Source organism: Oryctolagus cuniculus, chromosome 9 (assembly GCF_051225735.1).
Source record: "Oryctolagus cuniculus isolate XC-2025 breed Fujian yellow rabbit chromosome 9, ASM5122573v1, whole genome shotgun sequence".
Lineage (NCBI taxonomy): Eukaryota > Metazoa > Chordata > Mammalia > Lagomorpha > Leporidae > Oryctolagus > Oryctolagus cuniculus.
Window position 1 is genome coordinate 97598181 of NC_142875.1, and position 25321 is coordinate 97623501.

Below are 25321 nucleotides of genomic sequence, written 5' to 3' on the forward strand. Positions count from 1 at the left end.
CCCTGCTCTTTGCGTCTAAAGCGCATGTGGGCAATGCATCCTTCTAGAAACAGTGGCTTCACTCACTGTGGCCTGTTCCATCCTCATCTCTGCTACTGTGGTTTAAAATCCAAGCCGTGAGTACCCCTGTATTTATTAAAGCAAAAGTTGATGTGGATTTCATTGTAAGTTCTTTTGTAAGGCAGTAAACATGTGGTTTGAGAGACTCAAGTTCCTCCTGAAAGACATAGAAAAGGAATGTTCCAGATCCCTCAGCATTTGGCGATTCGCAGCTGTCAGTTCGGGAAACCGTTGTCCCCATCAGGGTCCTCTGGGGCTCCCTGCTATTGCACCAGACAGTCACCCAGAAGTGGCCTTTCCAGTCCCTTAAGTCACCACGGCTCCCCCGGCACGGGCACAGTAACACGCTCTGGAAGAGTCGTACAACTACACTGGGAAAATTGTTTTTATTAGTTCTGGTAGCAAGAGAAAAGCAAGTTAAGCTGTTTTTTGGGGGTGGGGTACTTTGTCCTTGAAATCCTTCCCAGGGGCCCTTCTCGACCTCCCACTCCCCAGGAGGTGGTTTTTCCCGGCTGACAGCTAAGAGCTGCCAAGGTCTTGCCAGGGAGCAGGGGGCAGGGCTGGAGCAGGGCTGTGTCCATCCCACAGCCTGCGGCTGGGGCCACGGGGCCGCCCACTCTGCACCAAGCTCTTTCTCATTAGCCCAGGGTTTAAATGCAGTGGGGACTAAAGTCAGCACCAGCTTCCAGGAAAGGGAGATGTTCCTGTGTGACGTCATTGCTCTCCTCTGTGGCAGTCACATGGGGAAGGAACTGAGGCACAGGTGGAGCACTGGGTTCCTCAGGGTGACGGCGCACAGGGTGACAGACACCAAACCCAGTGCCCGAGTGCAGCTCTATGCTCTTCCCTCCGGCCTCCTGGGCACGTTTGGAGAGTGGGTGACAGTGACCTGCTGCGGCTTCTTCCTAATGCAGCCTTGGTTCTGACTGGCCGTGGACTGGAGGGTGGCCAGCAGCCCGTCCGCCGGGCACAGGGTTACAGACTGTGACCGTGCCCCTTGGCTTCAGCTGCCCGGCCTTTCCCAGGCTCTCCAGTTAGGGTCGACCCCAGGCGCCCTGACCTGAAGGGTCCCTGCTGGCTCTTCCTGGTCCCCTTGAACTTGTCCCTTCCCCAGAGCCAGTGCTAGGACTATCAGTTATGTAGTTCAAGATAACAAAAACCAAAGCCTCAAACTTACTCAAGCACGCCGAGCTGGAGTCTCACACGGAAAGGTTAAAGTGCTCAGCCCTACTGTGGGTTAAGATCCTGCAGCTAATACAGCCGGAGCAAGTGCCATTGCTGTGTTGAAACCGGGTGGGCAGGGGTTTCTCAGCGTCCCTGCCATGCAGGCATCACCCAGGGCAGCTCTGGCCGCCCTGGGCTTGCTGGCGAGTTGTCTTCCGAGGCCAAGGCAGGGCTACGAGTTAGCGGGCAAAGTATAACGTGCGTGAGCCACCTTGCTGCAGGGATGCAGCGAGGGGAGGGCCCGAGCTCATCTCTGTTTACTCGAAGCACTTCGAGATGCGCTCTCCGATTCCCATGAAGTACACGCCTTGGGCGATCCCGAAGAGCGGTGCGATGACCAGCGCCCGGCAGCCTGCTCCCTTCAGGAAGGCAGGCGGCCCCTCCTGGATCCACAGCTTCCTAGGGGGAAAGCAGGGAGGGCCTGGGGAGCTGACGGGCGGGAAGCACCCAGCAGCGCCCTCCACTCAGCATTTGAAGGCCAGGCCCCAAGCATGCGGGAGTGGCACCCTGGCGGCTGCGTGCTGCGTGTGTGTGGTTACTGGGCAGCTGGGGCAAGGCCAGGGACCAGGGACTCCGCACTGGGGAAGAGATGCTGTTGTTGGACGGGAGGGATGGGGAAACGCGCCCAGCACGGGCTGTTTGCCGTGAGCCATGAGGGAACCGACAGGGTTCTGAGACTGGAACCTGCCAATCACGCTGGGCGGTGGTGCGGGAGCGCGGACGCATGCTCAGGGACTGGCCCCCACCCAGGGCGCAAGGGTGCTGGGCTCTCACCTGGCGCAGTCGGTGAGTCCGCTGTAGACGTCCTCACCCTGGCCTTTCTTGAGGGTTTGGATTCGCGTTTTGAGAACTAAGACAAGCGAGAGTTCAAATAAGTGAACAAGTGGTCGCGCGGTCCCTCCCCGACGCAGCTGTGTGGGCTGTAACCAAGAGCTCGCTCTTCGGCCCCTGTGGAAAATGAGGGACTCGGAAGCCACCCTACCCTCAGGTTACTCTCTGTAAAAGCACCTGTGTGGCGGGGGAGCCCTGCCCCTCTCACTGCTGAGGCTCCCAGCTCCGCCTGGAAGGCCAGGGCAGTGGTCAGTGCTAGGACACAGGGGAAGGTCTCTGAGCCCTACTTTCTCTCTGAAGACCTAGGGTGCATTTCTGCCAATGGCCCCAGGTTGCAACCCAAGAGAGTTTTCAGGGTTGGGACTATTTCTCTCCTAAAACTGCAAAAGTGCTATTGATCCCATAGATAAGTCCATCATAAATGCCCAACGTGTAAATCCAGCCGGCCCTTGGACCCCAGACGCCTGATCCCTGCTTCTGCCACATACTCACCGTCCAGAGGGGTGACTGCCACGGCCGCTATGGAACCTGCCACACAGCCTGACACGAAGGAGTGGGCGAAGGACGCCTTCCCGGTGAGCTCACTGAACCCAAGGCTGTTGAGGTTGGCAAACAGTGGGAAGTAGATGATGGAGAAAGGGACATCTCTGAAGAAGAGGAAGAGGAAACTGAACCAGGGCCTGCTGGGGGGCAGAGGTAAGCACGCCACAGTGCCCCTGTGCTGATGTGGGGTGAAGGGTACTGTGAGGGGAGCTGCCTCCCTGTCCCGCCCAGCACCTGCACGAGGTGCTAGCTGCAGATCTGAAGCCTGGGTACCACACTCTGCAAAGGAGAACGGGCAGGCGAATGGAAGGGAAAGCAGCTAAGTAGCCCGGTGAGCTGCGGGGTCAGACCTCTCACTGCGGGGTGAACTGCATGCAGTCCTTCGGGCTGGCTCTGGGCCACCAGATACCCGTGACTCACGTGGGCCTGGTCACTGAGGAGGGAGCCTAAACCCAGCCCTCAGGTACCCACTGTGTGCATCCCTGGCTAGGTCTGGGCAAAGCCAGAAGCTTGGGGAGGGCATGCAAGCCTGCACTTGGGTGTCCTGGTAGCACACGAGAGACCAGGCAACAAGCCCCCTGGCCCCCTCAAGGTCAAGGAGAAAGGCTTACCTGAGGAGAGTGGCGCCCAGGCCCTTGTATAGACCAGCCAGGCCTTGAGTGCAAAGCAGCTCCCATGCGATGAGCGTGGCCGACGGGCGCTTGTGGCTGGACGCCGAGCCTGTGGTGTAGGACCTGGAGGAGGAGGGCCTGGAGGCCGAACCCTGCTGAGGCACGGCTGAAAGGAAAGGACAGACCCCCATCACCACCAGACCCCAACAGGCACAGTGAGGCGCTCCCAGAACCCTGAAGACACCCTAGCCTTAGAACATGAATTGTGGGCTGCAGGGACATCCACAGTCCCTGGCGTGCTGATGCGGGTGCAGCTGTTGCCTCCCCAGGTTTCATTACAGGAGGCTTAGCACACCCCCAATTCCTTCTCCTGTTAAGACTGCTTTTGCCCTGTTGTTTCTGAACCACCCCTGAGCCTCTCTAGACTGCTGCACCCCCTCAGCACCTGGCCGCAGAGGAGCCCGCGTCGACGCCACGCAGGCAGAACTTGACCGGAACTGCCCTGTCCATCCGGGGATCACCTCCCCCAGGACCCCGAGAGTAGGCAAAGGGGGCCGCTCAGAGCCTTCACCGGCCTGGGGAATGGGATGCTTTACAAGTCAATCTGTTTGGGTCGACTGCTTCAGGGCCCATTTCCTGAGTTCAATATCTACAAATTAGAATGGAATGGTTTTTTTCCGTGAGCATTTTAATTAAAAAGTGCTTGAAACGTGAGTTCTACTCACTGCCCTGAAACTGGACGGATTCTAAAAAACTTTTTCAGTCCTTGCTAAAAGGAAATGCTGGCCAGAGTCGCGCCCCCGGTTTTGCGAGGCATCTGGCAGTGCAGTGCGTGCTTCAGGCTCGGAAGCAGGTGCCGCACCTGTTTTCCTACGGGAGTAACCCAGGTGCAGGCCTCGGCGAGGGACTCCAGCGAGGTTTACTCCCAGGAGCGTGATTTCCCTCACCATCCTCTCAGGCGCACTTCACGCCGGGTTTGAAAAGCTAACGCTCACAGGGCTTCCTCCCTCTGCAGAGGGAAGCACACCGGGGACTTTTCAGCACCTAACCCTTTTTCCTCCTGCCATGTGGTCTGCTTCAGGCCGGTGCATCCTTTTGAGAAACTGGGCTGAGTTCTAGCACGGCCCATGTGCACAGCCAAGCTGCAGGAGGGAGGGTCCCCGCGTTCACCAGAGCCAGCTCCTCCTCGCCGGCGCTGGCTAGGGGCTTTACGGCTCAGCTCACGCGACTCAGGATCAGGGGTTCAGCCCTGAGGACGGGCCGCAGGCCTTCCCTATGAGGAAACCAGAGTTTCCTCCCGCTCGTTGGCCAGCTCTGCTCCCACCGCTTCGCCCCGGGTATTTCAGAGAGGACCAGGGTGTGGGAAAGGCCCTAACTTCTCTTCCAGGGAAAACCAGCAGAAAAGAAAGACTTCTACAGCGTAAAGTACCTGCTGACTAGTTAGTGAGCAGGTCACGGACGCCTGCGGTCTGAAGGAGCTCGCACCTGCCTGTCAGGGCGATTTGTTAGGAGGATTGGGCCTGAGACGTCTGCCCCTCCTGGGCCCAGATTCTCGTCCTGCTACTTAGAGCCAGAAACTCTGAAGGGGTCACCGTAATTATGCTGCCATTAGCCTCAACAGCTGGTTGGGTCCACAGGGTCCCGCAGGTCAGAGTGGGCCGTGGGCCGTGGGGGCTCTAGGCTCAGCCCACGTCAAGCCGGGACAGGTCTCACCCACGCGCCCTGCGTCCTGCAGCTGAATCTTGAGCATCTCCATGGGACACGTAACCACCACCTGGCACACGCCAGCTCCACACCCGGCCAGCATCTCCATCTTCAGGTTCCGCTGCATCCTACGGGAGCGGGAGTCGGAGCCCTTCAGTCTCGGGCCTGCCACCCCAGCCACACGCGGTGGGACGTGGCGTACTTGTGGTGTGCCCTCTCACCCTTGGCTGCCACTCGCCCAGCAGGGTAGACAGTCACCCGGCCCTCGGGCCCACCCTTAGACGGGAGGCTGTATGTACAACAAAGGCTGCAGGGCCGTGGCATGTGTAGAGGTTGAAGGCATCTCACAAGGGCACGCCCCATGGCGATACCTGATTCTCATTGGCCCTTTAGGCAGCATCACTTGGGAGACGGGAGGCAGGCAGAGAACTAGGAAGCATTTGGACCCAAGTTTTAAACATGTGCCATGGTGAATATATCTGTATACATTCTGTATGTTCTATCTATTACTTGTCTGTCTCTCTCTTTCCCAAATCATACCTGCACATTCTCCCCCTTCACACACCAACCCTCAGCCATAAGTAGTTGGATTTATGAGGGGCTTCATGGAAAACAGAATGGAAAGACAAGTTTGGGGGCCTGTGCTGTGACATAGAGGGTTAAGCGACCACCTGCAATGGCAGCATCCCATATGGGCGCTGGATCAAGTCCCGGCTGCTCCCACTTCCAATCCAGCTCCCTGTTAATGCACCTGGGAAAGCAGCACAAGATGACCCGAGGGCTTGAGGCCCTGCACCCACGTGGGAGATGAAATTCTAGGCTCCCGGCTTTGGCCTGGCCCAGCCGCAGTCATTGCAATCATCTGGGGAGTGAACCAGCTAATAGAAGTGCACTCTCTCATGCGCGCTCTCTCTCTCTCTCTCTCCCTTTGTCTGTGCCATTCAAATAAATAAATAAATAAATCTTAAAAAAAAAAAAAGCCAAGTTTGGAGCAAATGTTTAGCCTCGCGGTTGAAACACCAATGAAGACGGCCACAGCCCACATCAGAGTCTCCAGATTCGAGTCCTGGCTCTGGCTCCTGACTCCAGCTGATGCAGAGACACAGTGGAGATGGCTCAAGTGATTGGGCTCCTGCCACCCACCTGGGAGACCTGGGTTGCATTTTCAGCTCCCAGCTCTGGTTCTAGTCCCAGCTGTTGTGAGCAGCTGAGCAGTGAACTAACAGATGAGACCTCTTTTTATCTTACTGTCTTGTCTTTTCTTTCTTTTCTTTTCTTTTCTTTTTTTTTTTTAAGATTTATTTATTTATTTGAAAGGCAGAGAAAGAGAGAGAGAGAGAAATATCTTCCATTCACTGATTCATTCCCCAGATGGCCGCAATGGCCAGAGCTGGGCCAATCTGAAGCCAGGAGCCAGGAGCTTCTTCCGGGTCTCCCACGCAGGTGCAGGGGCCCAAGGACTTGGGCCATCTTCTCCTGCTTTCTGAGGCCAGAGCAGGCAGCTGGATCAGAAGAGAAGCATCTAGGACATGAACCAGTGCCCATATGGGATGCTGGTCCACGGGCAGAGGCTTAGTCTACAATGCCACAGCGCCAGCCCCTCTCCCTATCTTTTTAAAAGATCATTTGGGGGCTGGCATTGTGGTGCAGTGGATTAAGCTGCCACTTGTGACGCCTGCATCCCATATTGAAATTCCAGTGAGGATCTCTGGCTGATCCACTTCTGAATTAGCTCCCTACTAATGCCCCTGGGAAGGCAGAAGACAGCCCAAGTGTTTGGGCCCCTGTGCCACCACTTGGGAGGCCCAGATGGAGTTCTTGGCTCCTGGTTTTAGCCTGGCTCAGACCTGGCTGTTATGGCCATTTGGAGAGTGAAGCAGCAATGGAACATCTCTCTTTCCCTCTGTTGCTCTGCTTTTCAAATAAATAAATGTTATACACACACACACATATCTTGAGACACCTGCATCCCATATCAGAATGTGTGGCTCCACTTCCAGTCTGGCTTCCTGCTAACACACCTGGGAAAACAGAGGAAGATGGCCCAAATACTTGGGCCCCTGTCACACACATGGGAGACCAGGATGGAGTCTGGTTCCTGGCTTTGGACTGGCCCAGATCTGGTTGTTGGGGCCATTTGGGGAGTGAGCAAGAGCAATGTAAGCTCTCTCTCTGCATTCCCCACCCCATTCCTCTGTCTTTCAAATAAATAAATGAACACATTTAAAAATAAAAATAAAAATTATTTGGGTACAAAAACATTTTAAAGTTCATGCATAATTCAAAATTTTCATAATTGTAAATTTCACATTTTCCACAAGCTTTTTGAAGACTCCCTTGTAGCTCAGGCAGGCAGGTAAACATATTCTTAGTCCAATACCCACCCCCAACCCCACATCTTTCCCACATCCCTGAACTTCCAGGGGATGGCCTCTGTCCCTTGCCCCACGCGGTCATACCCATCTTCCATGAGCAGCTGCCGCAAGAAGTCATTGGCTGCCAGCTTGATGGCCTTCTCGGGGGTGACCAAGGTTAGGTTGACCGCGGCCCCTGGAAGTGAAACACCAAGCCGAGAGGTGAAGGCCATCCCAGAAGTGACAACCCCGGCCCTGCCTGCCTGGTGGCGCCCGGCCAGCACGCAGGGAGCGGGGCCAGCAGGAACTGAGTTTCCTTTCCATTTCGTCTCTCCCCCATGTTTTCCTCTTTTGCGTGCACAAGTTTCATGGGAGGTGGAGGCAGGGCACGCTGGTCTCCCAGGCCCCTCTGCAGCCGCTGCCTGGGCAGAAGGAACACTGCTGCCTGGTGTCCTATAAGCTCGCGTGAGGTCTGGGGCCCCTCTCCACACCCCGGGCCCCCTCTGAGGTCCCCGCGATGCCCGCAAAGCCCACCTCGGTACATGCCCAAGAAGCCCTCGGCCCGCGCTGTCTTCACCAGGCAGTCGATCCTAGAAGCAGAGCAGGAAAAGCCCGGGAGTGAACGGGGGCTGCGCGTGTCTGCTGAGCACACCCAGCCGAACCCTCCCCCCATATGCCCACGCCCGGCCCAGGGGTGCCCGCCGCCACCTACATTCCCTTGTACGAAGCTTTGCCAAGCTGGTTCTGCAGGCGTGTCTTGGCCAAGTCGATGGGGAACACGCAGGTCACGCCCACCAGCCCTGCCACGCCTCCATTGATGAGTTTGGCCACGATGCTGGGGCCAAGGGGAGGAGACAGGGGCGTGAGGGAGGGAGGCCGGCCACAGACAGCGACATGGAGCCCCCCGCCCGTGGGAACAGCAGGGTCGGGATGGCCGGTTCCAGGACCTCAGTCCCATGGAAGGCGAGCGTGTGTGCCTGTGTGTGTGTGTGTGTGCGTGTAGGTGCATACTGCACAGACCTGTCCCTCCCTGGATTCACTCGTGCTGCAGGAACCTGGAAGCTGAGCCACGGCTCGTACACAGCCACTCTGCCCCCGGGGCTGCACAGCCAGCGCTTACCTTAGGTCCTGGGCGGACATGGTGCAGCTGCCGTCCACACCGGCTGAAGCGGGGGTGCCTCCTGGGGCAGAGTGGGCACAGGCGGTCCTCACTGCGGCGCACAAGCCACCACCTCCACGGGCCGCAGCTTCCTCCTCTGTAAGTGGTCAAAAACAATACCCACTCGTGCTCTGAAGAACCGCACAGGTGCCCCTGCCTGCTTGCTGTTCATTCCCTCCTAGGCCTTTTGAACTGGGAGATTCAGATCAGAACTCTCCAGCCTATGCTCTGAGCGATGAGGCAGCAAGAGGGAAGGACTGGGCGGGCGATCGGCCTGAGCGGCCAAGCCCCCTGCATCCCACAGCCCTGTGCCTGGGTTCAACACCCGGCTCCAGTGCCTGACCCCAGCTTCCTGCTAGTGTGCGCGCTCAGAGACAACAGGGATGACCCAGCTCTCCCGCTCTCTCCGAGGCCGCCCCGCGCAGCGGGACCCCTGCAAGCCGCATGAGGGCGCCCCCTCTCCACGTGCCGGAGGCTGCCTGCCGTGCTTTGTTGTCTCCAAGTATTTTTTGTTTTTTAAGGGGGGGCGGGGTGGAGGGCAGATGAGACCAGTTTTTCTCTTGGAGGTGTGTTTCCGGTCAAGAACAAAGTACTGCCTGCCAGACACTGTTCCACCAGGTCTGGGACATGCAGACTAAGGCTTAGATCTTGGGGGATTCCAATTCAAGAGGAGGAGACAGAGGGGAATGAGTAAATCCTTTACGCGTAGAAAAACTTCAGCAGGGAAGGGGGATGGGACTGTCCATGCGGGCTCGTAGGGGCAGGACTCTAGAGCCGGGCCTGGAGGACCCAGAGGCAGTGAGGGCAGAGCAGGTGCAAAGACCCCGAGGGCAAGCTGAGCCCAGGGCTGCAGCCAGGAGGGCAGGCAGCACCAGACATGAGAAAGGCCCTGAGGCCTGTGGCTCCTATTCAGTGTGAAAGGAGGAGGAACTGGAGAAAGGTGTGTTTTTTTTTTTAAGTACTTGTAGTATGTGGGTTTTGTTTTTAATTAATCAATATGTTTTGATTTTATTTGAAAGGCAGAGAGACAGAGAGAGAGAGTGCTCTAAACTGCTGGTTCACTCCTCAAATACCCACAACAGCCAGGGCCGGGCTAGGCTAAAGCCAGGAGCCTGGAACTCCATCCAGGCCGTGTGTGTGTGTGTGTGTGTGTGTGTGTGTGTGTGGTGTGTGTGTGTGTGGTGTGTGTGTGTGTGTGGCAGGGGCCCGACCTCCCAGAGTATGTGTTAGCAGGAAGCTGAATCTGAAACAGAGGAGCTGAGATTTGAACCGGGCACTCCGGAATGGGTTGCAAGCGACCCGGGTGGTGCTTTTGGTTGCTTTGTTTTTTTAAGGATTTATGTTATTTGTTTGAAAGAATGGGGGGGTGGGGATGGAGAAATTTTCTAATTGCTGGTTCACTCCCCAAATGGCCGCAATAGCCATAGCTGCGCCAGACCAAGCTGGGAGCTTCAGAATCTCCCACACAGGTGCAGGGGCCCAGGCACCTGGGCCATCTTCCACTGCTTTTCCAAGACATAGCAGGGAGCTGGATCAGAAGAGGAGCAGGCGGGACTGGCACTGGCGCTCATATGGGACGCTGGCACTGCAGGCCAGGGCTTTAATCCACTGCACCACAGCGCCTGCCCCTCAAGCCGTGTCTTTTTTTTTTTTTTTTTTTTTTTTGACAGGCAGAGTGGACAGTGAGAGAGAGAGACAGAGAGAGAAAGGTCTTCCTTTGCCGTTGGTTCACCCTCCAATGGCCGCCGCTGCAGCCGGCGCACCGCGCTGATCCGATGGCAGGAGCCAGGATCCAGGTGCTTTTCCTGGTCTCCCATGGGGTGCAGGGCCCAAGCACCTGGGCCATCCTCCACTGCACTCCCTGGCCATAGCAGAGAGCTGGCCTGGAAGAGGGGCAACCGGGACAGAATCCGGCGCCCCAACCGGGACTAGAACCCGGTGTGCCGGCGCCGCAAGGTGGAGGATTAGCCTGTTGAGCCACGGCGCCGGCTTTCGAGCCGTGTCTTAACCACTGTTCCAAATACCTGCCCCCAGCAACTAGAGACTTGAGAGCAGAGCAGTGACTGCTCTGGATCTTGGCTGTGTGTTGAGAAGAGAGCAGAGGGCCAAGGATGGAAGCAGAAAGATCAACCACACGGTCGCAGGCAAGAGCCTGAGCCATCACTGCTGGCGCCCGGCTGTGGGACTTGAACCCAGGCCCTCTATTATGGGATGTGGGTGCCGGAAGAGGCGGCTTAACCAGCTGCACCACAACGCCTACCCCTCAACAGGATGTCTTGATGGACCAGACGTGATATGGGAGCAGAGTGGACACCGGCGTGGTGATCGGACCCATGGCATGTAACACATGGACCCGCTGGCAGAGGAAACTCTAGAAAAGCAAGCAGGCACGCTTGTGGAGAGCAAGAGGGAGCCCTCCTGATGGCCGCTGAAGCCCTGGCGCCGGCTGCGTCCCTGTCCGAGGTCCGTGAGACATTCAAATGTCCTGTCAGTAAATCTTGCTTAACTTGCAAGAATTGAGGTTTTTATTTTTAGATTTATTGATTGATATATTTGAAAGGCAGATCATGGGGGGGGGGGAATCTTCCATCTGCCGGTTCACTCCCCAAGTGGTTACAACAAGCAGGGCTGAGCCAGGAACTCTATCCGGATCTCCCATGTGGGTGGGAGGGACCCAAGCACTCAGGCCACCTTCCGCTACCTTCCCAGGCACATTAGCAGGGAGCTGGATCGGAAGTGGAGTCGCCAGGATTGGAACCTGTATTTGATAGGGGATGCTGCCATTGCAAGCAGTGGCTTCACCCACTGAGCCACAACTCGGGCTCCATATAACTGAGTTCAGATCCTTTGAATCAATAGTCCTATCCCCAAAGTCAGCAATGGGAGGGAGCCTCTGCCAGCGACAGACGCCTAAGGCTGGACTCAGCAGAAGAGCAGGGCAGAGGCTGTGAGGACCAGTTCCTGCGCGGCAGCCCCTGTCATCACTCGAAGCTCCGACCCTGCGCCTCCACAGCTGGAGCTCGCAGGTGACTCAAGTGCATTGTGCTTGCAGAGAGCCAGCTCCAGCAAGCTGTCAGAAAAAGCGGCAGGAGCCAGCCCCGTCCGTCTGAACCAGAGAGTGAAATTATACCTGAACACAGTGTGACTGGCCCTGGAGCCATGGTCCCTGCTGCTTCCCGCACAGCTAAGTTTCTATTTTGGAAATGGTGGTTCTCCAGCTATTGGATTAGAGGTGTTTAAGAGAAGCCAGCAAACTGGCGACATGCTAAGCCAGGACCACCATCGCGCCTCCACTGGACGGAAGTGACAGCGGCTCAGCCACAGGAGCGCCCACTGCTGGAGAGTATCTGTCAGAGCAGCCTGGGTGCTTCCCTGCAGCGGTCGCAGATCCGCAGATCCGCAGACAAGGGTTATTAGTAGGGTCAACCAAGAGGAAATGGACAGCCAGCCAAGGTGGTTGCTTTTCATTTTATTTATTTAAGAGGCACAGCAACAGAGAGACAGAGACACAAAGACAAGGAAAAGAGAGCTCCCACCTGCTGGTTTGCTCCTGAAACGCCCACAAGAGGAATAAGCCAGGCCAAAATCAGGAGCCCTGAACTCAGCCTGGGTCTCCCATAGGGGAAGCAGAGACCCAAATACTTGGGCCGCCACGTGCTGCCTCCCAGGATGCACATTAGCAGGAAGCTGGATAGGAAGCTGATCCAGGATTCGAACCGGGGCCATGTGATGTGAGATCCAGGCGTCTGAACTACTGTGCTAAACAGCTGCCTCCCTGCCACACCTCCTCCAGCCCCAGGGCCAAGGTTTGAAGGAATCACATCACCACACAGTCCCAAATCTGGCAACAGGAACCACAAGCGCCACAGGCTCAGTGCTGTTCTACGAATATTTGTTGAGTGGCTATTAGGTGCCAGTCACAGTTCTGGGTAGCAGAACACGGTCCCTGTCATCACAAAGTGTAGAATCTGCTGCTTCTGGCCCTGGCATGAACACTGCCCACCTGGCCCAGGGAGCTCCTCCCCAGTGCTCTCAGCAGAGCCCTGGAGACCCTGTGCAAGGGAGAGGCCACAGCAAAGCGGCCCTGGGACATCCATAGTCCCCCACCGAGGAGCTCAAAGCCCTGATAAAGAATCTGGTGAACACAAAAAAAGACCAAAAAAAGTCAGAAAAACAAAAAACAGGGTCAGCTTACAAGACTCACATCCCATACGGGCACTGGTTCGAGTCTCAGCTACTGCACATCCAATCCAGCTCCCTGCTGATGCACCTAGGAAGGCATCAGAGGATGGCTCAGTGCTTGGGCCCCTGCACTCACCTGGGAGACCTGAATGAAGCTCCTGGCTTTGGTCTGGCTCAGCCCCTGGCCACTGAGGCCACTGGGGGAGTGAACCAGCATATGGGAAGATCTCTCTCTTTCTCTCTCTCTCCCTTTCTCTGTTACCCTGCCTTTCAAGTAGTAAAATAAATTTTTTAAAAAAATAAAAACAAAAATAAATAAAACCAGTACAAATCAAGCCAAAAAAAAGATAAAAGGATTTTTTGAGAAATTAATTTGGTGAAGAAAGGGACACTCCCTGGCTAAGTGTGCTCCAGGCTCAGGTGCTTGGCCAGCAGATGGCGCCCTTGCCTTCTTTAAGGGAGACGGGGCTCTGGAGAACTGGATGGTCAAAGCGACCACTTAGGCACTGGGACACAGATGCACCAGGGCCACAACTGGAACTCCAAACAAAAACACAAAAAACCCAGAACTGGTGTTGTGGCACAGTGGGTTAAGCTGCTACTAGCACCAGTTCCAGTCCTGTTCCAATCCAAGTTCCTGCTGATGCACCCGGGAAAGCAGTGGAAGTTGACCCAAGTACTTGGCCCTTGCCACCCACCTGAGAGACCCAGTGAAACAGCTGATGGAAGATCTCTCTCTCTCTCTCTGCATTTAAAATAAATACATAAATGTTTTTAAAAAATAATAACCTAGGGGCTGGCACTGTGGTGTAGTAGGGTTAAGTCTCTGCTGGTGGTGCCAGCATCCTATACGGTGCTGGTTCATGTCCTGGCTGCTCCTCTTCCAATCCAGCTCTCTGCTTATGGCCTGGAAAGCAGCGGAAGATGGCCCAAGTGCTTGGGCCCCTGCACCAACATGGGAGACCCAGAAGAAGCTGCTGGCTCCTGGCTTTAGATCAGCCCAGCTCTGCCCACTGTGGCCATTTGGGGAGTGAACCAGTGGATGCGAAGACCTTTCTCTCTGTCCCTCCCTGTCTATAACTCTGCCTCTCAAATAAATAAATAAAATCATTTTTTACAAAGATAATAACCTAGTAAATATGCTCTGTGTCATTGCCTCTGAGTCTGGCCATGATACTGGGTTCCCTTATGCTGGGAAGACAAACGCATTTGCAATTTCACAGATGCTAACTGAACTGACATTTGAGTGTATGGGACAAAATACTGCACAAAGGACTTTTCGTGGAAATGGAATTAAAAGGAAATTTATTTGGGCAACAACATTTTTAAATCCATGCCTTTAAAAAAAAAAAGAATTTGAAAGGCAGAGTAACAGAGAGAAAGGGAGAGATAGAGATCTTCCATCCACTGGTTCACTCCCCAAATGGCTGCAATGGCTGGGGCTTGGCCAGGCCTAAGCCAAGAGCCTGGAGCTTCCTGTGGGTCTCCCATGTGGGTGCAGTCCACTGCTTTCCCAGACACATTTGCAGGGAGCTGGATTGGGAGTGGAGCAGCCAGGACTTGAACTGGACCCCTATGGGATGCCGATGCCGCAGACTGCAGCTCTACCTACTATGCCATGACACTGGCCCCTCTCAGCCTTTCAAATACATACATAAAAAAGTTAAAAACCAATGAACCAACAAACTCAAACTCCATTTAGTAGCAGTTGAGTGGCTTAGATAGTGAGTGTGTAAGGGTTCAGAGGCGTGCACGGTCATTATGGGCTGGTTTGGAGGAGGGGGTAGAAGACGGCCTAGGGAAAGTTTAAAAGAGGGGAGGCAGCCTGATTGTCAGCACTGTGTGAGCACGATGGGACCATGCAGAGGGCTTGGGGCACCCCCACCTGTGCCAACTGCGGGAAGAAGGCTGCAAAGGTGAGTGGGCACCTGCTGTAGCTGCAGATACCTCCTGGGATGCCGCATCCCATACGGACTCCCTGGGTTTGAGACCCCAGTCCGCTCCAGATGCCAGTTTCTATAATACACACCCTGGGAGGCAGCAGCTGATGGCACAACTGGCTGGGTCTGTGCCACCCACATGGGAGACTCGGATGGAATTCCTGAGTCCTGGCTTTGGCTTGACCCAGCCTCAGCTGTTGCGGGCATCTGGGGAGTGAACCGGTAGATGAGAGCTCTCTGTCTGCCTTTCAAATAAATACAAAGTCAACAACTAAGAAAGGCTGCAAAGTAGGCCAGGCCTGACGCAGAGACCCTTGATTGCCAGAGACAGAGGGCCCTCTCCCCATCCCAAGTAACAGGCTTCATTCAGTCCTACAGGCAGTGAGAAAACACTGAGTGCTGAGAGGGACACCCCATAGGGAATGAGGTAAGACGATTCTTTTGGAAGCCTAGATTGAGGGAAGTTGAGGTGAGAGGCCAGTGAGGAGGCCATTATGGGAAAGCAATGCAGTATGGAGGAAGGACAAGGGCAGGGAGAGGGAAAGGCAGGGCCAGCTGGGGAGGAGGTGACAGTGCAGGGCTGAAGAAGGGAGAACCACGAAGGAGCTCAGTCTGCAATGCGAGGCACTGAGTGAGAAGGAAAGCCAGACCAGGAAGCCACCTGCGGACAGGGCCTGGGACCACCAAGGCTCCCTGAGTGGTCTCACTGGGGACCAGCAGGGGTTAGTGACGGGGGACCTGGCTTAACCAACCCCGCACCACACCTGCTAGTGCGGGCCCCAGGCTCATCCTCCGACCCGCAGCTGCCCCATTTCCAGGCACCTGCTCCTCTCACCACTGGCATACACACAGAGGTGGCCCAGGATGGCTGTCGCCCAGGCTCAGTGGCCGACAGCGCAGCCCAGAAAGGGCCACTCTCACCTCCAGGACCTGCGTCCCAGGGCTGCTCAGCCTGTTCCTGCTCCTCCCACCAAAACCAGTCTCTCCCTCCTGTCACTAGGGAACAGCTAAGTGACATGCTAGGGAGTGAGCAGGTGAACACTCGCTCCATTCCCTAAAGTTCTCAAGAGTTAAAAGAATATTCAGAAAGCACGGGAAATTATAAAGTGACTCTTAACACCCCCTTTCTCAGGATACTGTGCCACACACAACTGGTGACATGGAGTTCAGCTTCAGCGGCCAAAGGCTAGGCAGGTACACCAAGCCTTCCGGGTTCCTTCTTTTCATTCTTGCATGCCCCACACTCCATTCCTGTGACCCCAGAAGGCATCCGGTTGAGGCTCCGGGCTCCCTCCCCACCTCACACTGAGCCTGCACCGGCCCCGCCCCACCTGGGCGTCTGGCACCATCACAGTCCAGTGGTTCACACCTGCAAGTGTTTGCAGCCCAGGCTTCTGCCCCGACACCCACATCACCATCTGAGCTGCCTGCAGGCAGTCCCTGTCTCACGGCCCACGCACACAGAACAGTCAACCCTTGTTCCTGCCCACGGCAGCCCTCCCCACCTGCTCCTCCTCCCGGGTCATCAACTCGGAGCCCAGCACCGCCATCCATCCGGGTACCCAGGCCACATCTGCCCAGCTGCCTTGGTTTCGCCTTTCCTCTGATGTCCCCATGGCTGAGCAGTCTTTGGGTTCTCAATTCTACCCCCTGAAGCCAGTGCCTCCCATGGGGACGTGGCTTGGCCTGGGCTGTGAGTATAAGAAACTTTTTATGGCGCTCTGCAGTCACTTACTGTTTAGAGATGTATGAGAAAAGTGGGCATGTAATCTGGTGGTTCCACGCCAGCGGGCCTGGGCCTGATGCCTGGCTGCAGGGCCCGCCAGAGCAGGCCTTGGGAGGCAGACACGATGGCCCAGTCCTTAGGTCGCTGCCACCCACAAGGGAGACCTGGACTCAATTTTCAGCTCCCAGCTTTCGGCAGCCTGGGCCAGGCCTGGCAAGCTGCAGGCATTCGGAAACAAACAGGCAGGTGGGAGCATTCTCTCTCTCTCAAATAAAAAACAGGCTTATATTTTATCTTCAAAAGTTCTATCTTTTTAGTAATTCACCTTTGTTTTTCAAAACTGTTGATCCTGGGGCCAGCACTGGGACGTAGTGGGTGAAGCCACCACCTGCAGTGCCAGTATCCCATATGAGCGCTGGTTCAAGTCCTGGCTGCTCCACTTTCGATCCAGCTCTCTGCTATGGCCTGGGAAAGCAGCAGAAGATGGCCCAAGTCCTTGGGCCCCTGCACCTGCATAGGAGACCTGGAGGCTCCTGGCTCCTGATCCGCCCAAATCTGGCTGTTGCAGACATTTGGGGAATGAACCAGCAGATGGAAGATCTCTCTGTAACTGCCTTTCAAACAAATAAATCAGTCAATAAATCTTAAAAAACAAAAAAACAAAACAAAAAAAACACTCTTGCTTTCTCTCCCTCAAATTAAAATTTAAAAACAAAACAAAATTGTTGGTTCACACTGGAGCGGGGAAGACCTGTTGTTCATCAGAGGTGGACAAGCTCTGTCCCATGTGTCTCATGAGCCATTGTGTCTGGCGGCCGCTGCTATTCCGTCCACCCCCCCACCCCCCTACCTGTTGCCTGGAGCCCCTGACAGCCTCCTGCCTCCAGCTTCACTCCCCCCAGATCTATGCACACGGCCGCTGGGCACACTTCCCACCAACCAGTTACAGCTTCTCTGCCTCCAGTGCCTCATTAGCGTGCAGAGCTCCTAGGACTGGTTCCCTGCTCCTGGCCCTGGCCTGACCTGGCCCCTGGCTAGTGGCACCAAGCTCGCCTCCCACGCCACCCTGATCTCCTCCTGCTTCCCAGCAAACCTCAGAGTCTTGTACATACTGTTCCTCTCACCCAGGATGCTCTCTCCCCATCTACTGCTGGCTGATGACAAAGTGTTCTTTGGGCATCAGCTTGGATGTCACTTCCTCCCATTAGCCTTTCTGAGCCCCCTCTCTGATCCTATTTAAGACTCGGCTCCAGCACTTAGCCCGCTGAGTTACGGGCACTTTCTCCTGACCTGGAGCCCACCAGTGAACTGTAACGAGCGAGCTGAGACAGTCCTCGGCCTGTGTCCCCAGGGCCTTTGCACACCAGCGGCCGTTGAATCCCTGAGCCTGTCCTGACTGAGCAGCCCTGACACACACAGCTCCGCTCCTTTCCTCGTGCTGTGAGCAGCTGGGTTTGGGCTGGGGTATCAGAGAGGGATCCACCTGCTCTTAGTGGCATAGCAGGGGAGAACTCTCTGGGGTACGCCTTGCTTAGGGGTGCCTGGAGTCCCCGTCCGCAGCAGCTGACATCTTACCACTGCCCACCCACCCCTCTTCCTGCTTTGGGCAGCAAAGGAGATGGCAGACCTTTCCCCTGGCTGCCCCGCCCCCTCCCACACCCACTTATTCGCTAGAAGACCCTTCCTCTCAAGTCCGGGCTCAAGGCAGACAAGACACACACCCAGCTGCTTTCGGGAAGATGCTGTGTCTTTCTGGAGGCCCAAGCAGAGCCCGGGGATTGCAAAGCTGGTCCACAATGCGGGCCCCTGCTGCTCCGGCTGGCTTTCCCTCCTCCTGTCCCTCCCTCTTCCTCCCCCCAGCAGCCCTTTCATGTCAGGGCAGGAGAGGAGCAGGGAGTTAGCAGCAGGGAGTTACTAGGCTCCCCTTCGCCCAGAGCCAGGACCTCCTCAGGTGGCCAGCAGGTGCCAAACTAGGATAACTCAGCAAAAAGTTCAGGCTGGAAAGAGGTCTGAGGAGTGAAGGGAGCTTCCCCCGACCCACTCAGCGATCTGGAAGCCAGGGAGGTGGACAAACAAGGGAAATCAATGCGAGGCAAACACTCCCAGTGCCCGCTTTGCTAGTCGCCGTCTCAGGGAGTTGGGGGTACCAGCGCTCAGCGGTGCGAGGGCGGCAGAGTTCTTCGGCACTTTTTCTCCTCAACAATGTCACCATGAATGGTGAGCTTGGAGCTGTGCCCATTCCGGAGGGTCTCTTGCAGTTTGGACAACTGGAAAGGATTCGGGGAGGAAGTGGCAACCAACCTCGGGGTGAAAAGAAGGCTGAGATGTTGATGGAATTCTAAAAGTAAGGCCACAGAGATGACACTGAAGCCTGGCCTCTCAGTAGTGGCAGGTTGCCTGATGGGAGGCAAGGCCCAGGCATTGTAGTGGGGGGGGGGGGGCGTGAGAATGAAGCTGGTGGCCATGTGGGGTCAGATGGGACAGGAGGTTGGGGTCAGGCCACCAGTCTGGGAGAGATGAACAATCAGCAGATGATAGAGCCAGCAACTCAGATTCAGATCCCAGCTCTCAAGTCACTAACTCCCTCGCTGGAGGCTGGTCACTTAATTTGGCACTTTGTTCATCTGAAGGGGACAGCAGGTTTATGATGAGGGGGTCAGGATCAAACACAGCTGTCAAGGCGAGTGCGATTTAGAATTGGTCTGTTTCGGACAGTTTCAATCCTGCTAGGTGCTCACTAGCTGTGTGACCTAACCCAGACAGGCAATTTCTCTGTGCCTGCTTGTTCATCTATGAACAGGGACGGGTACTTAGAAGCGGAGCACTCAGCCCGTGCCAGGCCCATAAATGGTATTGATGCAGTGGCAATTTGTTCTCCATTTTCCTGGTGGGCAGTGGGAAGTTGACACAGGAAGCTACTGAGGAGTTTCAGGGTGCCGGCAGGTGTGACAGTGAGCCCCCAGGGCTTGGCAGCTGACTCAACATGCCTGGGGCAGACAGCAGGTCCTCTCCTCACCTTAGCCAGGGGCACTGGAAGGGGTGAGCAGATAAGGAGGAGAGGGGAGCGAGCAGTTTGGCTGGGGCCATGAACACAAAGTTGCAGTTTCACATGAAGGGAGGACGATATATACAGGACAAGTTGGTGTCATTTCACAGGTATGAGGATGCATATTATCCAAACAATATAGCACAACATACAAGACCAAGTACTGGCCAGGATGTGGAGAAACTAGAAGCGTTAAGCCTTGCTGGCGGGAATGTAAAACAGGGCAGCTGCCATGGAAAACGGTATGGCAGTTACTTGAAAAATTCAACACAAGGGCAGACATTGGGGTGCACAGGTTAAGCTCCACCTGCAATGCCGGCATCCCATATTGGAGTGCTCGCTGGTTTAAGTCCCCGCTGCTCCACATCTGATCCAGCTCTCTGCTGTTGTGCCTGGGAAAGCAACAAAGGATGGCTCAAATGCTTGGTACCCTGCCACCCACGTGGAAGACCTGGAGGGAGTTCCTGGCTCCTGGCTTTGGCCCGGCCCGGTCCAGCCCTGGCCAGTTGGGGAATGAACTAGAGGGTGGAAGTCACAAAAGGAGGGGCCTTCAGAGACGGAAAGCAGAAAAATGGTTACGGGGGCTGGTGTTGAGGGCCATGAGGAGTTGGCACGTAATGCATATATAGTTTCAATTCGGTTCCAAGAAAAAGTCCTTGAGATGAATATGGTGCCGGGGAAACGTTTTGTGCTATGTATACTTTACCAGCATAAAAAAGCAGGAACATGGACAGAAAGAAAAGTGAGCAACGAAGCTAGGTTTCATTTAAACATAAATGAATGGAGGCCAGCGCTGTGGTGCAATGGATTAAGCCACAACCAGCAGTGCCGGCATCCCATATGGGCACCGGTTTGAGTTCTGGCTGCTCCAGCTCTGATCCAGCTCCCTGATGATGCTCCTGGGAAAGCAGTGGAAGATGGCCCAGTGCTTGGTCCCTGCACCTGAAGCTCTTGGCTGCTGGCTTAAATCTGTCCCAGCACTGCCTGTTGTGGTCTTTTGGGGAATGAACCAGTGGATGGAAGATCTCTCTTTCTCTGTCCCTCTTCTTTGTAGCAAAAAGAGTGAAAGGCACTGGGGTAGAAGTGGGGCAGGTGTATTATTGTGAACATTTTTCTTTTTATTTGAAAGGCAGTTAGAGAGAGAGAGAGAGAGAGAGAGAGAGAGAGATATTTTCCATCTGCTGGTTTGCTCCCTGAATGGCTGCAACAGCCAGGGCTAGGCCAGGCTGAATCCAGAAGCCAGGAGCCCCATGTGCAGCAGGGGCCAAGCAGTTGGGCCATCTTCCACTGCTTTCCCAGGTGCATGAACAGGGAGCTGGATCAGAAGTGGAGCAGCCAGGACTCAAACCAGCACCTATATGGGATGCTGGTGTCACAGGCAGTGGCTTAACCCCCTAAGCCACTATGCCAGCTCCTAGGAAATGACTTTAAACTCAACAGTTAAGCTGTAGCAAAGTCTGAAAACTAAAAATCATAAAACTTTTGAAAACAATGGCAGAACATGTCAGTGACAATTTCCAGTAGCAATTTGGAAAGAGTGAGCAGAGCATGACAAGGTCATCTTTATCAAAGATGGAGGGTGCAGCTGTTCGGCACAGCAGTTAAGACTCTACAAGGAATATCCACATCACATACCGGAGTGTCTGGGTTCAAGTCCTGGCTCTGCTCCGGAGTCTAGCTTCCTGCTAATGCACACCCTGGAGGCAGCAGCTGATGGTTCAAGCACTTGGATCCCTGCCACCCAAGTGAGAGACCTGAATTGAATTCCTAGCTCCTGGTTTCAACCTGGTTCAGCTCTGGCTGTCGTGGCAAGTGAGGCGGCAGTGAGTCTGTCTCCCTCTCGCAACCCATTGTCCCCCACCCCCCACCCCCGGCCATAAAAAAGAAATTTGAGTCTGCAGAGAGTTACAAATGAGGTTGCAGGTACCAGTAAAATCATGTAGTGGAAGGAGCATAAAGAGGAGAACCGGATGGAGGTCTTGAGAAATGCCTCCTTTTGGGAAGCGAAAGATAAAAATGGAAGAGCAGGTAGGAGAGAACTTGGAGGATGTGGCACCGAGGCACCAATGGAAACCAGTCTCTCAGGAGGGTTGACGCAGAGGCCAGCTGCTACATGGAGGAGCCTGGGGGCTGTGGGATGACCTGATGAGGCAGAGACTTGGGCAGGTGGCTCTGGGAAGGCCAGGGGAAGCCACACTGCAGGAGGACAGCAGGGGAACACAGCAGGAAGGCTCTATCCCAAGGTGGGTCAGAGAGACCGATGCACCTGCACTTACAGAAGAGAAGAACCCAAGGAGAGTGTGAGGAGAGTTGAGGGGTTCAGCCTGAATGTGGACAGGGAGGCTGGAATTCAAAGCACAAGGGAGTATGGGCTATGGTGAGGAAGACAACAGAAAAACACACAAAGTTGGGGCCAGCACTGTGGAGCAAAGGGTTAACGCCCTGGCCTGAAGTGCCAGCATCCCATATGGGTGCCGGTTCAAGACCCTGCTGCTCCACTTCCCATCCAGGTCTCTGCTATGGCCTGGGAAAGCAGTAGAAGATGGCCCAAGTCCTTGAGCCCCAGCACTCGTGTGGGAGGCCCAGAGGAAGCTCCTGGCTCCTGGCTCCGGATCAGCGCTGCTTTGGCCATTGCGGCCATCAGGGGAGTGAACCAGCGGATGGAAGATCCCCTCTCACTCTCTGCCTCCCCTTCTCTCTCTGTTTAACTCTTTCAAATAAATAAATAAATCTTAAAACACACACAAAGTTACAGGAATCTAACTTTAACAAGGCAGTGCCAATAGGCAGGAGGCCTTAATTACTCAGTGCAGCCCCGCCAGTAGCAGGCTCCACGGCACACTCTGGAACCAGAAGCCCAACTCACCCAGATGCCCCAGAAGATATGACGTGCATGTCCAAGTTCTTCTGCCACAGGCACCGCCCAGTTTATAACCTTGCCTACAGGATCAGACTACCTGGGGAGCTAGAGCTAAAAAATGCTGATGCCCAGGCTGCACCCTGACCAGACATGTGTGTGGTGGTGACAAGACACCTGACTTCTTTAAACCCAGATAACGGTTCATAATGAGCAGCCAGGATTGGCAACCCCGGGGACAGATACTCCAAAGCCAAACACTAGTTCGCTGGCGTTTGCTGAACAAACTCAACAGCGGTGGCTTGAGACACTGAACATCAGCAGGGAGGACCTTGCCACACGACGCCTATGGCCTGCACGATGCTACAACACAGAGCAGCCCGAGTGGCAGCCGGGAGTGAGATTTGATGAAGTGGGCAGACAGAGGCAGGGTACTGGGGAGGGTGGGTCAGTGTTGGGATGAGGGACCAGGGTGGGCAAGGCAGGGCTTCCTCATGTCGTGCTCTCCTCCCTGTCATAGAGGGGCATGCATTACCATTATTCTATGGTAACCAACAGAGTGGGAACAATTCCCTCTCAAGTATCTTTAGAATGCTGTTGCCCATCAGCTGTGTGGAAGGACACACACCTGTCACCAGACTGCTGGGCTCTCCGAGGTACAACTCCAGACTCAACATTTCTAGCCAGCTCCCTGGATGATGTCAGGGCTGCAGGTCCAGAGGCTGCTCTCACATGTGACCACAAAGGCTAACGGAGACTGACCAGGGAAGGCTGCACCCCAGCACCTCCCCGACATGCACCCCTCCAGGAAACGTGCCTTTGCACCACACTGATGGCTGACTTTTCCCAGCTGTCACCATCTCTGTCCAGCCTGGTGAGAGGACGAGGTGCAGACTGCCACATGGAACAAGCCACCAAATGGCAGGCTCCAAACAAGAAGGTCCCAGCTCTCCGCACCCAGCCTGTGCACTGCACTGTTTGAATTCAATGGGCTGAGGACACCATCACCCCACCTACGGCTGTGACTCACTGGCAGGAAGGCAACAACAAAACCCGTCGGTCATCTACTACTTCACATAAGCAGTGTACTCTCACCAAAGCTTAGTTGCTATGCACCCTGGATTCCATTTCTCTCCTTGTTTTAGGAGCCCTGAGCAGAGAAAGTGGTTTCTCCCCTGCCCATATTCTTAGCAACCAGGCAGAATGCTAAGCACACAGTGGGTATTGAGTACTTACTGAAAATTTGAGTTAGTCCTTCTTCATCTCAGATCTTGGGGCACCGACAGGTCAGGCTCCACTTGGATCTTGTTTGCCTTCCTACTGCTGACTCAATGCCTTCCCAAAGCAAACTCTCTGGATACAATCCAAGGAACTGATTCCACTGCTTTAAAACATTCTGTCCACCTTTAACTGGCTACAGCAGGGCTACCTGAACTTGTCATATGCTGTCCAGAGTGACGTTCAAACGCACAATTCCAGGAGCAGGTTGTGCTCTTGCAAACCTGGAGAACTTCTCCAGGGCACCTGAATTGATATGCATGGCATGGATGCAGAAGGGGGCTGGAATTTCAGCACACAATAGCCAAATCTGGAGATTTTCCAGCTGCCTTCTTGGCTAGTATTTCAGTTTATTTTGCAACTGAAGGTTTTGGCTAAAACTGCCTAAGGAAACTAGACTTGCTAGCACAAAGGGGACTGAAATAAAGGCACAGGTGTTATCGCTTTGAAAACCCAGGGGAAAACCATAAGGCCAGGGAGACAGATCCGCAGGGCTAATCTAGGGAGGCTCTGAGGGTGCAGTGGACACTGCAGGCTGTGTGGAGCAGTCACTCAGAGCTCCGCCTCTTGCCCAGGCTGGCCGAGCTGGCAGAGGATCCAACCACCCAGTAGGACTGGTCCAAGAGCTTTTCTTCCAAAAGCTCATTGCATAACAACCTCATGAGGGGCCATTCACCTCCTCTGGAAAATTCCAGGGCAATGCTGGCCTCCTGAAGAGCCCTTCTGGGTGGTTTTCTTAATGCTGTTTTCACAGCACTCTCAGAGAATGCAGATGACAGCAAAACCCTGCCCCCAGGTGGGCCACTGGTTTATAAAATTAACATGCATTTCCACCCAATAACAAGACTTGGTTTAGAAACAAAACGTCATCTTCCAACAAGAGAGGCACTTTTCGATGTCTCTGAATGTCAAAATGGAAAGTTGATCAGAATTCTGTGACAAATCCCATGGTTTCCCCTAAAGCTTACCCTATTGGCTTTCTTTGTATGCTCTTTTTTAAAGGACTTATTTGAAAAAGAGAGTTAGATCTTCCACCCCAGGGCTCCTAAATGGCCACAACTACCAGGGCTGGGTCAGGCACAAGCCAGGAGCCTGAAACTCCATCCCGGTCTCCCATGTGGCTGGCAGGGGCCCAAGTCCTTGAAGGCAGAGCAGTCATATGGGATCCCAGAGTCGCCTTAATAAGTGAGCCACAATGCCTTCCCTGTATGCTCCCGTTTGAAGCAGTCCCCACATAGGACAGGCTTTGTGTAGGATAACCTTTGTGTGAGATGTATTACCTAGGAGGCTTACTAATGTTAATGCCAAATAGTAATTCCAAAAATAGTTGGATTAACACTGTGCCCAGAACCAATTTTTGACACCAAGCACTCTGATGGAAGATACTAAATTTTGCCACATACACATTTGTTATTGGTACTTTGTTCCAGAAAGATAAATCTGGGCAACTCTAAATGGGACTCAGTGAAGAATTAAGTTCCTTTTCAAAAATAAAGCTGATCACGAGCTGGAACTGTCAACAACAAAAAAAGCTGGCTTTAGTTTAGTGAGCAATTCATGTCACAGTAAAGAAACCAAGGCTTCGACGTGTTGTGAGGGTATGATGCTAACCTCATGGGGAGCTGAGCTGATGCCATCAAAGCCAGTGACGCAGCTGACTGAGAGCTGGATAAACTGGCACCATGCTGAGGGAAGGCAGACCAGGCAGTATCCTGCACTGAATCAACAGATAAAACATTTGAAAGCATCATGTCAGATCCCGGGCTAATGCTTTCCACTGCAAACTGCTTCAGAAATTACATGGAA

The 25321-nt window shown here is 54.5% G+C and overlaps 1 protein-coding gene across 2 annotated transcripts; it reads right to left on the reverse strand.

Moving 5' to 3' along the window:
* Positions 1-427: 427 nt before the first annotated feature.
* On the reverse strand, positions 428-24050 carry LOC100356877 (mitochondrial glutamate carrier 2). 2 transcript variants are annotated; one of them, XM_008259881.5, is made up of 10 exons: positions 23474-24050; positions 8448-8583; positions 8040-8162; positions 7862-7917; positions 7433-7523; positions 4983-5101; positions 3270-3435; positions 2608-2762; positions 2059-2134; positions 428-1683 (listed from the first exon to the last, which is right to left on the reverse strand). In XM_008259881.5, the coding sequence occupies exons 2-10, from the start codon at positions 8465-8467 to the stop codon at positions 1542-1544; spliced, it is 948 nt and encodes a 315-aa protein (XP_008258103.3). In that variant the 5' UTR covers positions 8468-8583; positions 23474-24050; the 3' UTR covers positions 428-1541. The 2 variants fall into 2 exon arrangements, with proteins under 2 accessions (XP_008258103.3, XP_089160550.1); XM_089304424.1 differs by lacking the exons at positions 7433-7523; positions 7862-7917; positions 8040-8162; positions 8448-8583; positions 23474-24050 and adding an exon at positions 5514-5536.
* Between the last annotated feature and the right edge of the window lie 1271 nt (positions 24051-25321).

Excerpts from the sequence above, each read along its gene's own strand:
- LOC100356877 (XM_008259881.5), bottom strand. The coding sequence starts at position 8,467 with ATGTCCGCCCAGGACCTAAG. Across the intron at positions 7,524-7,861 it reads CTTCTTGGGCATGTACCGAG|GGGCCGCGGTCAACCTAACC; the intron begins GTGGGCTTTGCG and ends TTTCACTTCCAG. Across the intron at positions 3,436-4,982 it reads GCAGGACGCAGGGCGCGTGG|CCGTGCCTCAGCAGGGTTCG; the intron begins GTGAGACCTGTC and ends CTTTCCTTTCAG.